General features: G+C 40.5%; 1 protein-coding gene across 2 annotated transcripts in view; it reads right to left on the reverse strand.

Moving 5' to 3' along the window:
* Nucleotides 1-11,641: 11,641 nt before the first annotated feature.
* chaf1b (chromatin assembly factor 1, subunit B) overlaps nt 11,642-12,508 on the reverse strand; it is a 50,285-nt gene continuing 49,418 nt past the window's right edge. For both annotated transcript variants that reach the window (XM_060929440.1, XM_060929442.1), the window contains exon 14: nt 11,642-12,448. In XM_060929440.1, the coding sequence (XP_060785423.1) occupies nt 12,300-12,448 (149 nt within the window). In that variant the 3' untranslated portion in view covers nt 11,642-12,299. The remainder of the gene's footprint in view (nt 12,449-12,508) is intronic.

The following is a 12,508-nucleotide window of genomic DNA, read 5'->3' on the forward strand; positions in this document are numbered from 1 at the left end:
AAACTGGACCTTCTTGCTGTGAGGCGACAGCGCTAACCACTACACCATCGTGCCACCCTAAATAAATCTTGTATTTTTTATTATTATAACTGCCTTGGTAACACACTCAAAGCATTTTCTTCCCCATCTTTATGAGGAAGCCACTTGTAATGCTTTTTCAACAGGCTTCTTAACCAGGTTTTTACATGGTAGGCATTTTATGGCTGCTTTTCATTTCACTTTCAGGTCCAAATCATCCCAAATAATCTCTTCTGAGTATAGGTCAAGTGACTGCAAAGGTCATGACATCTTATGCAATTTAACTATTTACCAAATGTAAATATGGTAAATAATACAGTGCTGCTTGAAAGTTTGTGAACCCTTTAGAATTTTCTATATTTCTGCATAAATATGACCTAAAACATCATCAGATTTTCACACAAGTCCTAAAAGTAGATAAAGAGAACCCAGTTAAACAAATGAGACAAAAATATTATACTTGATCATTTACTTATTGAGGAAAATGATCCAATATTACGTATCTGTGAGTGGCAAAAGTATGTGAACCTCTAGGATTAGCAGTTAATTTGAAGGTGAAATTAGAGTCAGGTGTTTTCAATCAATGGGATGACAATCAGGTGTGAGTGGGCACCCTGTTTTATTTAAAGAACAGGGATCTATCAAAGTCTGATCTGGTAAATAATACAGTGCTGCTTGAAAGTTTGTGAACCCTTTAGAATTTTCTATATTTCTGCATAAATATGAAAAAAAACACCTGGTCTTTTTCCAGTCTTCAGCTGTCCGGTTTAGGTGAGTCCCATGATAGACTCAGATTCTCATTCTTGGCTTGCAGGAGTGGAACCAAATGTGTTCATCTGCTGTTGTAACCCATCCACCTCAAAGTTTGATGTGTTCTGAGATGCTTTTTTTGCTCACCACAGTTGTAAAGAGTGATTATTCGAGTTGCTATAGACTTCCTGTCTGTCAGCTCAGATCAGATCAGTCTGCTCATTCTCCTCTGAGCTCTCTTATCAACAAGGTATTTCAGTTTGCAGACCTCTACCCACAGGATGTTTTTTTTTTGTTTTTGTTTTTCACACCATTCTGTGTAAACTCCAGAGACTGTTGTGTGTGAATCACCCAAGAGATCAGCAGTTTCTGAAATACACAAACCAGGGACCAACAACCATGTCACACTTATACCCCTTTTCCACCAAAGCAGTTCCAGGGCTGGTTCGGGGCCAGTGCTTAGTTTGAAACCGGGGTTTCTGTTTCCACTGACAAAGAACTGGCTCTGGGCCAGAAAAAACGGTTCCAGGGTAGCACCAGCTCTTTGCTGGGCTAGAGGAAAGAACTGCTTATGTCAGCGGGGGGTTGTTAAGACCAACAACAATAGCAAGACCGTGAGAGGGCGCCATTTTTAAATAAGCGACGAGATATCATGGATGCAGTAAAGCAGCAGTCGTCCATTATTGTTGTTGTTGCTGCTTCTTCTTCTTCTTCTTCGTGTTGTTGTTGCTTCGATGTTTGCACCAAGGTTTATGCAAACGCAGCAATGTAACTGATGTATACAGTGACGTAATGACGTGGCTCCCCTTAGCACCCCGAGCTATGGAAAAGCAAACTGGTTATCAGCTGGTTCGCAAGTTGAATGAGTTGTGAACCAGCACCAGCACTGGCCCCGAACCAACCCTGGAACTGATTTGGTGGAAAAGGGGTATTAGTCATTGAGATCACGTTTTTGCCCCATTCTGGTGTTTGATGTGGACAGTAACTAAAGCTTTATCTGCATGAAACTAGAATAAAACTAGAACTAACTAGAACTAACATCAAAGGAATACATGTATAAAACTTTATCTATCTATCTATCTATCTATCTATCTATCTATCTATCTATCTATCTATCTATCACATTGCTACAGTGATGTGGCTGTTCTGACAGCTCCAACCAGCAAAGTTTCTTGAGAAGAGTTACAGTAGTGGTTTCCCATTGCCTTCTACTGGATTATTATCCAGGTTTTGTCCTCATTCACACCTATAGGCAATTTAGAATAGCCAGTTAACCTAACTGCATGTCTTTGGACGGTGGGGGAAACCAGAGCATCCAGAGGAAACCCATGCAGGCAGGGGGAGAACATGCAAACTCCTTTCTATGGATAGCTGGTGATATATATCTGCCATCAGATCCCTGCAGTTCCTCCAGAAAGCTACAGCTCGCCTGGTCTACAACCTCCCTTGTTCCTCCCATGTCAACCCTCTGCTTGCCGACCTGCACTGGCTTCCCATCGCTATTGTATTATTGCATTATTGTATTGTATTTTGTACATTATTGTAAGTTTGTTACACAATAATGAATCCAGTCATGGTCCAGTCTTGGAGGATTTTATCAGGTGGTGTGATCTTTCTTTCTTGGTGCTTAACACATCCAAAACAAAGGACATGATTATTGATTTTAGAAATCAGGCTCCAAACCATGATCCCACAGTCATCAAGGGCCAATCTGTTGAACGTGTGGATAATTACAAGTATCTTGGGATTGTCATTGATGACAAATTGACTTTTAACAAGAACTGCAAAGCAGTATGCAAGAGGGGACATCAGCGGTTGTTTTATCTTCGGAAATTGTTCCGTTTTAACATTGATAAAACTATGCTGACCCTATTTTTTTTAAAGATTTTTTGGGGGCTTTTTCCACCTTTGTTGAATAGGACAGTGTAGAGACAGGAAATGACCTCGGGTTGGAATCGAATCCGGGTCCCCGGAGTTATGGTATGGCGCCTTATCCACCTGAGCCATCTTTTGCCTTGGTGTCTTGGTTTGGTAATCTGTCACTACAGGACAAAAACTCCCTGAACCAACTCATTAAATGGGCTGGGCGGCTAATTGGGAAGCCTCAACCCACCATGTCTTCTCTTTATGACACACAGTTACAATGTAAAGCTACCTGTATTCTTAAAGATGGCTCACACCCTTTGCATGGTGAGTTCCAGCTCCTTCGCTCTGGTCGTCGTTTTGGGGTCCCTAAGGGAAAGACAAAACAGTACAGAAAGAGCTTTGTACCAACAGCAATTGTATTGCTGAACAGTAAGGCCCAGAGGTGAATAATTTTGTTCATACTGAACAATTGATGATGAAGCACTTTTTAAAGATCACACTTTTAAGGATTGTATATGTTAGGATGTGTGTACTGTTGTTGTCTTGTCTGTCACAATGTATTTTACGTAGCTGTTATTTTGTATTGGGATTGTTGAATTCCTGCCTGCACAACGAATTTACCAGTACTACAGTATGGTACAAATAAAGAAACCTTGAACCTTGAATCATCGCAGCTTGTATCAAATTTAAAATATTGGTGCTAGCTTACCAGGCTGTCAAGGGGTTAGGGCCTGCATACCTCCAGAGTCAGATCCCTATGCTTCACTACTACTGGTCGCCTGGACCCCTCCTCCTCTCCGGTCCTGCTCAGCCCACTCAAGACGCCTGTCTGTCCTGGCTCCCTGTTGGTGGAATGATCTTCCCATTGAGGTCAGAACTGCTGACCACCTTCAAGCGCAAACTAAAGACTCGCCTCTTCAGGCTGCACTTCTCCCCTGCTTCCCTGCCCACTGTGTAACTGCGTTTTGGTTTAGACCAACCCAGGCTGTGTACTGTCCAGCCTGGAATTAGCCATTTGAGTTCTCTATTTAGTTGTACTTTATGTGGTTGGTTTGTTTCCTTGGCTGTTGGAGTATTAATACTTCAATAGAATATTACACTAGGTATTGTTTTCACTTGTTCATTTGGCGCTGGAACTTTCTTCCACTTTGTGTACCTGACTTTTGCATTCATATGTTGCTCTGGATTTGCTAAATGCCATGTTATGTAATATAATGTAAAATAAATGATAATGGAAAAATAAACTTAAATAGCCATAATCCCTCAGTTTATGGTCCATGTGTAGCAATGAATCATCAATGCATTTCAGATGTCCATGTGAATGCAGTGCTTCCGGTCTTTACAGAGTATGTAGGAGTAGCTTCACATCACATAATAGAAATGAATGTAATAAAAGCTATAAGGGCTGTTTGAGCTGGCTGTTGCTCACAACTGATGAAGGAGGGAGGATGTGAAATGTGGTAAATTCTAGAATGATTGCAAAGGCATTTCTTGACAAACTCATGACTAACACATCCAACAAAAACATCACCACACACATGCACACATGCACGCAGCATGCATTTTACTGTCATAGTTGCTCCCTAATGCTGATTCACATTTCATGCAATATATTCATACACTATAAGGCCAAAAGTATGTGGACACCTAACCATTGAACATTCCATTCCAAAATCCATCCATCCATCCATTATCTGTAGCCACTTATCCTGTACAGGGTTGCAGGCAAGCTGGAGTCTATCCCAGCTGACTATGGGAGAGAGGCAGGGTACACCCTGGACAAGTCATCACAGGGCTGATGCATAGAGACACACAGCCATTTACACTCACATTCACACCTATGGTCAATTTAGAGCCACAAATTAACCTAACCTGCATGTCTTTGGAGGAAACCGGAGCACCCAGAGGAAACCCACGCAGACACGGGGAGAACATGCAAACTCCACACAGAAAGGCCCTTGTCGGCTGCTGGACTCGAACCCGGGACCTTCTTGCTGTGAGGCAACAGTGCTAACCACTACACTACCGTGCCACACCCCATTCTAAAATCATGTATCAGCCTCCAGTGTTCTGGGAATGATTTCCTATACATTTTGGAACATGGTTGTGTGGAATTTTGCCCATTCAGTCACAAGAGCACAAGAGGATGGGCACTGATATCCAACAAGAAGGCCTGGTGTGAAGTTGTTCCAATTTATCTAGAAGGTGCTTAGTGTGGTGGAAGTAAGGGTTCTGTGTAGACCACTTAAGTTCTTCCAACCATGGTAAACTATGTCTTTATGGACCTCACTCTTAATGCGCCAGCATACAAAGGCATTCTAGACAATTGTGCATTTCCAAATTTGTGACAACAGTTTGGGAAAGACCCACATATGGGGGTTGTAGCCAGTTGTCCACATACTTTTGGGCATATAATGTATGTTAAATACAGCATGTTGCATTTGAAATAAATTACTTTTTAAACCAAAACAGAAAAATTCTGGCACCTTTAGCAAAATTCTTCACCTTGTAGTAATTTATTTGTGATTAAGCAAAGAAAACTGTTTCAAACTCAATCTCAGTCATGCCCAATTACCAAAATGTTTGTAAAGATGATAAGGGCCTGGACAAAACAGGCAGATTTCAATTAATATTCCATAGTTAAAATATTGGCAACTGAAAGTTTCTGATGCTGAGGTCTGACTTTTAAAAACAGGTCAACCTACCTAACAGTGCCCCAGCATGATCACATGCTCAAAGTTTATAATCTGTTTTATTCTATCCACATTCACTGGATATGAGCAATTGCACACTCTGATTGGCTACTCTATTACTAGGCTATCAGCTCATATACCGTGAGCAGTGAAAAAACAAAATGGTGGATCATATTGCTGAATCAACCAAGGACGGGATAAAAACTGCACTCAAAAGCAAAACCCCCAAAAATAAAACAAAATATGGAATGAAAGTATTCGATGGTAAGAACGTATCTTTTTTTATTTTTCAAGAATTATTATTATAGCATTTTTCACAAATTGCTACTATCGTTTCACCGGTTGGGTGGCACGGTGGTGTAGTGGTTAGCGCTGTCACCTCACAGCAAGAAGGTCCGGGTTCGAGCCCCGTGGCCGGCGAGGGCTTTTCTGTGTGGAGTTTGCATGTTCTGTCTGTGTGGGTTTCCTCCAGGTGCTCCAGTTTCCCCACAGTCCAAAGACATGCAGGTTAGGTTAACTGGTGACTCTAAATTGACCATAGGTGTGAATGTGAGTGTGAATGGTTGTCTGTGTCTATGTGTCAGCCCTGTGATGACCTGGCAACTTGTCCAGGGTGTACCCCGCCTTTCGCCTGTAGTCAGCTGGGATAGGCTCCAGCTTGCCTGCAACCCTGTAGAACAGGATAAAGCAGCTAGAGATGGTGACATGAGATTTCACCGGTTTGTTTACATTCTAAGCAGAAATGGTTTTGTTGGACGTTTTGTATAAAGATTTTATTTATTGAATTTGCAAAAAAATAAAAATCTACAGTGAAAGTGGATAGAATAAAAGTTATTCAACTCAATCTCGTCATACATGGCTTATAGACAACTCGGCGATATGCGCCTCATTGGCTATCAGCTCATACGACTCGATTTCATGGAATAACTGTTAAATAGAAGCATGGTGAAGAAGTTATGTTCATTCATAAATCTTCACTGACCAAAATATCCTGATGAGGGTCAGGAGACTTCACTAATTACTAACACCCTTACAACTTTTTTTTTGGGGGGGGGGGGGGGGGGACTGAAAGATATACAAATTACAGGCTATGTACAGTAGACCTTTAAAGCTCTCTATGAGCTTTATAGTGCTCTCTGGATACCACAAGACAGTAGGAAGGTAATGTTTCCTCCTCACAGCTCCAGGGTCCCTGGTTCAAACCTGAACTGGGGTTACTGTCTGTGTAGAATTTAATGTTTTCCCTATATCTGCATGGTGCCCTGCAATGGACAGGAGTACCATTCAGGGTGTGTTCCAGGGATAGACTCCAGATTCATCATGACATTGACCATTTCATGCTGATCTTCTTCTTCTTCTTCTTCTCCTCATTATTAACGCATCTTCAGTAGCTGCTTTGTTTTGGTCAGGGCTATGGGTAATTATACACACACACACACACACACACACAGGGGCAATTTAACATAACCAATCCATCTACCTGCAAGTTTTTGGAAATTCCCCTATTTGTTCATACCAAACAGAATGGTTCCATGGACTTAGTATTGTGATTCTTCAATTAGAATGATGCAAAAGAAACCAGGTAACTTTTCTCTGCTCCTCAGCAGTCCACCAATGCTGAATTTGGAGGTGATTTGCCTGGTTGTTGCCTTTTGGTTTGCTATACAATTGTCACAATTTCCCTTCAACTTCCCTGACTGACAGGTCATTTTGCCCTTTTAACAAAAACTAACTCTCAAAATGTTGGTCTATTCCACACTGCATTAATGTGACACATAACTTGTTGAAATATGTTATTAGTCTGACGGCAGGGGAAGTATCAAATAAACTGGCTGTATATTTAGCACACAGTCAAGGCTGCTTTACATTAAGCAGCATATAAAAGGTGATAAGAAAGTAGGAGAGAAAAAAAAAAGACAATGTTTAATGGAAAAGTCAGGACCTTCAGAAGCCCTGAGAAAGATAGTGGATTGAGAACATGGAGTACTTTAAAGTTAAGGCAATATACAGTATGCATTCTGGGCATAGTGTGTGTGTGTGTGTGTGTGTGTGTGTGTGAGAGAGAGAGAGAGAGAGAGAGAGAGAGAGAGAGAGAGAGAGAGAAGACCCTGGTACCTGTTAAATATTTAATATCCTGAATATAAATGCCATAGATTAGTGAAGCAAAATCAGGCTGCAGGCAGTATATGTGAATGGAAGAGTATCTACGAGGTTAAAGATCAAGATATTGGCAGCTTTCTGAAGCAACGGTAACCTCAGCAGTAATGTGGATGACTAAATGGGAGTAAAGTCCATGTGAGATAATGTGCTTAATATACACCACAAAATGTCTATCCAAAAAAAGCTATTGCTACCTTGGTTACACTGCCTAAAGTGTATGTAAACATTCATATTTAACTATCTAGGACACATGTTCCTAATCCAGGTCCTGGAGTACCCACTGTCCTGTACATTTTAGTGTTTTCCTTGCTCTAACACACCCAGTTCAGCTCGGGAAGTGCTGTTAACTAGTTTATTAGTTGGATCACATGTATAGGAAGCAGGAAAAACACTAAAATATGTGACGGGACAGGAGGATGGGGTCATTTCAGAACCAGGGTTAAGAACTTGTGACCTTGGAACAATTAAACAAATGCTGAATGCAACAGCATCATTAATTACTACAACCCCAATTCCATAAATTTGGGACACTGTGTTAAATGTAAATAAAAACAGAATATGATGATTTGAAAATCTTGGAAACCCTGTGTTTCATTGAAAATGGTACAAAGACAACATATGAAATGTTGAAACTGAGAAATTTTACTGTTTTTTGAAAAATATATGCTCATTTTGAATTTGATGTCAGTAACGTTTCAAAAAAAAGTTGGCACAGGGGCATGTTTACCACTGTGTTGCATCACCTTTACTTTTAACAACACTGTAAACGCTTGGGAACTGGAGACCAACTGCTGTAGTTTTGAAAGAGAAATGTTGTCCGATTCTTGCCTAATATACAGTTTCAGTTACCCAGTAGTTCGGGGTCTCCTTTGTTGTATTTTGCGCTTCATAACGCGCCAAATGTTTTAAATGGGAGACAGGTCTGGACTGCAGGCAGGCCAGTTTAGCACTCAGACTCTTTAACTATGGAGCCATGCAATTTTAATATGTGCAGAAAGCGGTTTGGCATTGCCTTGCTGAAAGAAGGAAGGCCTTCACTGAAAAATATTTTGTCTGGATGGCAGCATATTGCTCTGAAACGTGTATAGATCCTTCAGCATTAATGATGCCTTCCCAGATGTACAAGCTACCCGTATCATGTGCACTAATGCCTCCTCATACCATCACAGATGCTGTGCTTTTGAACTGTACACTGATAAGCCAGATGGTCCTTCTCCTCTTTAGCCTGGAGGACGTGGTGTCCATGATTTCTAAAAAGAATTTCTACTTTTAATTCGTCAGACCTCGGGACAATTTTCTACTTCACCCGGGCCATCATAAAAGAGCTCGGACCCAGAGAAGATGGCAGTATTTCTGGATATTGTTATATATAAACTTGCATTGGGCGGCACGGTGGTGTAGTGGTTAGCGCTGTCGCCTCACAGCAAGAAGGTCCGGGTTCGAGCCCCGTGGCCGGCGAGGGCCTTTCTGTGTGGAGTTTGCATGTTCTCCCCGTGTCCGCGTGGGTTTCCTCCGGGTGCTCCGGTTTCCCCCACAGTCCAAAGACATGCAGGTTAGGTTAACTGGTGATTCTAAATTGACTGTAGGTGTGAATGTGAGTGTGAATGGTTTTCTGTGTCTATGTGTCAGCCCTGTGATGACCTGGCGACTTGTCCAGGGTGTACCCCGCCTTTCGCCCGTAGTCAGCTGGGATAGGCTCCAGCTTGCCTGCGACCCTGTAGAACAGGATAAAGCGACTAGAGATAATGAGATGAGATGAGATTAACTAGTTGTCTAATACATTCACTAATTGTCACTGTGAGGATGTAGACCAGTCAGGTGTTGGGGGGAACAGCAAAGCAGACAGTAAAGAAAGCAGCTAAATGCACTTTAATTTTTAGAACTCTAATCTACAGTTAACTGCACGAGTCTACACTGGGAAAAGTCTTTTTAAATTTTCTTTAATGCACCATTAACTCTTTGATATCATTTTACATGAAGCAGATGTGTGTGCAAGAGATCCCACTCAGCTAATTTAGAAGCAGATCAGCACAAACAGGCTGAACTAGACTCATTTTTCAGCCTCGATTGAGGCCACAAACATGGTGTTAAAACCTCCCAGAAGCTGTTCAAAATGAATGGCTAGTCTCATTTGTTTTAAACTATGAATTTTTTTTTCAATTTTTTCCTTTGAAGTCATTAACCTGAGATGACTGAGCTTAACAAAAATATACTCATCAAATTTAGACATACAACATAAATAAGCCATTTAAACTTAACTTAATTTGCATAGAAGCTCATTTCCAAAATGATTTGAAGCTGATCAGTCAAGGGTTGCATTATTGAGGCTCCTTATACACTCATGGAGCACTTTATTAGGAACACCCATACACTTACTCATTATCTGATCAATTAATTATCTGATCAGCCAATCATGTCTATAACAGCTGAAGCCCAGGGTGAGCAGGCAAGGCAGGCAACTGCTTGTGGCCCCCTGGCCCAGGGTCCCCCCCCAAGAGTCAGGGCCCGAGAGCTTATTTATTTTGTTTTTTATTGTTCTTTACCATTGTATTTTCACATTTGGAATTTAAAAAAACTTTGGTTTCATACATTTTTCATTGGTGCCAGATTATTTATAACATATGGGTGATGAACACTGGTCAGAAGGGCCCCCTGGAAATTTTTGCTTGGGGCCACAACAGACTCTAGAATCGCCTCTGAGGGTGGGTTCCATTTCTTTCAGCCAAGAATAGAAAACTGAAGCTGCAATGGGCACAGGCTCACCAAAACTGGACAGTTAACTGGAAAAATATAGTCTGGACTGATAAATTTCAATTTTTGCTGAGGCACACAGATGCTAGGGTCAGAATTTGGTGCCAGCAGCATGAATCCATGACCCAATCTGCCTTGTATCCACAGTGCAGGCTGGTGGAAGTGGTGTCATGGTGTGGAGAATGTTTTCTTGGCACACTTTGGGCCTGTTAATACCAATCACTTAAATGGCACAGACTATATGACTATTGTTGCTGACCATCTGCATGCCTTTGTAACTACAAGTTATCATGGCTATATCCAGCATGACAATACACCATGTCACGAAGCAAAAGTTATCTCAAACTGGTTTCATGAACAATGAGTTCAGTATTCTTCAGTAGCCTTCCCAGGCACCAGATCTGAAACCAATAGAACACCTTTGGGATGTGGTAGAACAGGATATTTGCAGTATGAAATGTGCACCTGAAAAGCCTGCAGGAGTTGCATGATGCAATTATGTCAATATAGACCAAAATCTCTTTTTAAAACTAATAATATATATATATATATATATATATATATATATATATACATAAACATACCTACAGGGTGTTTAAAAAAATTGATATTTCACAGTCTAGTAAGTTTGCCAATTCTTGCTCAATTGCCCTCAAATTTTAACAACGTGGAAACGGGTAAAAATTTTATGCTTTGGTTTTTATTTTTTTAGGTATAGAAATGCCATTCACTGGAAAAAGCGCTGTGTGTGTTAGAGTGCTGTATCTCAAATGGCATGCACATTGAAAATTTGTGAAATTGTTCATGGAATCCACATGCCTTTGAATTTCTCATTCAAATTTTGAGGAATAAATCTTTTATTGCTCAATATTAGGCCTGTTCAGTTTCATTTGCCTAGCCTATGTAGTTTCTGGAATATTTACATTTTGAAACACCCTCTCTCTGTGTGTGTGTATATATATATATATATATATATATATATATATATATATATATATAAAAAAACGATCCATCTTGTGGAGTCCATGCCACAAAAAATTTGAGGCTGTTTTTGAGAGGAAAGGGAAGCCCGATGCAGTATTAGGAGTGTTCCTAATAATGTGCTCATTGAGTGTATGCAAATTTAAATCTGGTTTGATAAACAAGGCCCAATGACTAGCTTTCTTCACACAAGTTTCTTACCTGGATATAAAAGATTTTGAAATTTTTAAGGAGGAAGGCAGACTGCCAAGTAATCTCTGACGATAGCTTGTTGGTTGGGTTACTAAACCTTTAAGTAATGGCCTCACAACTAATAATGAAAGAAGACTACTAAAGTTGCTTTAGAAGAAAAAGGAGAAGTGGGAAGTAATTTAATTAATTATTTCTTTAACAAAGACTGAATCCAAATAAAGCCTCAGAGGTTAAAGCTGACTCATCAATGAATATTTACTTTTCATTCCTTAGAAATTATGTTTACAGCAAAAGCTCAGTCTGGAGCCTCTGTTCTGAAACAGGCTTCCACATTTTAGTCTATCTATGGTTTGTTTGTCACCACAATTCTAGTGTGTTTCGCTTTCTGTACAGATGAATCAGCATGTTCACATGGACGAAGCAGCTGCTGCAGTTGTTGCAAAGACGACAATACAAACTGGCCACAGGGAAACAACCATCTTTAGGCCTCTGAAAACAGACAGGAATTCTTAAAACTAGTCTTTTCCAAAAACTAAAAAAAAAAGAAAAAAGTACTTGTTACTTTGCTATCAGTAATAAAACAGTTTAGTCTTGATGACCGGATTTGTCAATACAACAATTAAGAACTGTCTCCAAAACTATCAGTAATACACAATGCTAAACCCTCAACAGTATAAATAGACAAGTCAATGAGCTTGCCAAAATGAACCAGAAATATAAATGCACCCAGTTCCCTTATGGTCAAATTACACTGTAAGGGCTTGGTTCAGTTCAGTTTTAATTTCAAGAGATTGTGTCCAAATACACATGCTCCTGGATACTTTTTAAAAGAAGTTCCTGCAGACATGAACACAGTTTGATATAAACATGGGAAGGTTCAGCTCTTGGTCAAGAATCCATGGCCTTGCTGTTGGACTCCACTGAGGGCTCAGTGCTTTGAGAAGTGCTGCTGTCACTCGGACCTGAAGCTTCGTCGGTCTTGGGCCGCTTGGATCCGGGAGGCTTGCACACTGGATCATTAGAAGGAGATGGTCTCTCTAAAAAATTAAATGAAAACTTATTACTTGTATGCTCTGTAAACAATAATATGCTACAAG

This window comes from Neoarius graeffei, chromosome 9 (genome assembly GCF_027579695.1).
Source record: "Neoarius graeffei isolate fNeoGra1 chromosome 9, fNeoGra1.pri, whole genome shotgun sequence".
NCBI lineage: Eukaryota > Metazoa > Chordata > Actinopteri > Siluriformes > Ariidae > Neoarius > Neoarius graeffei.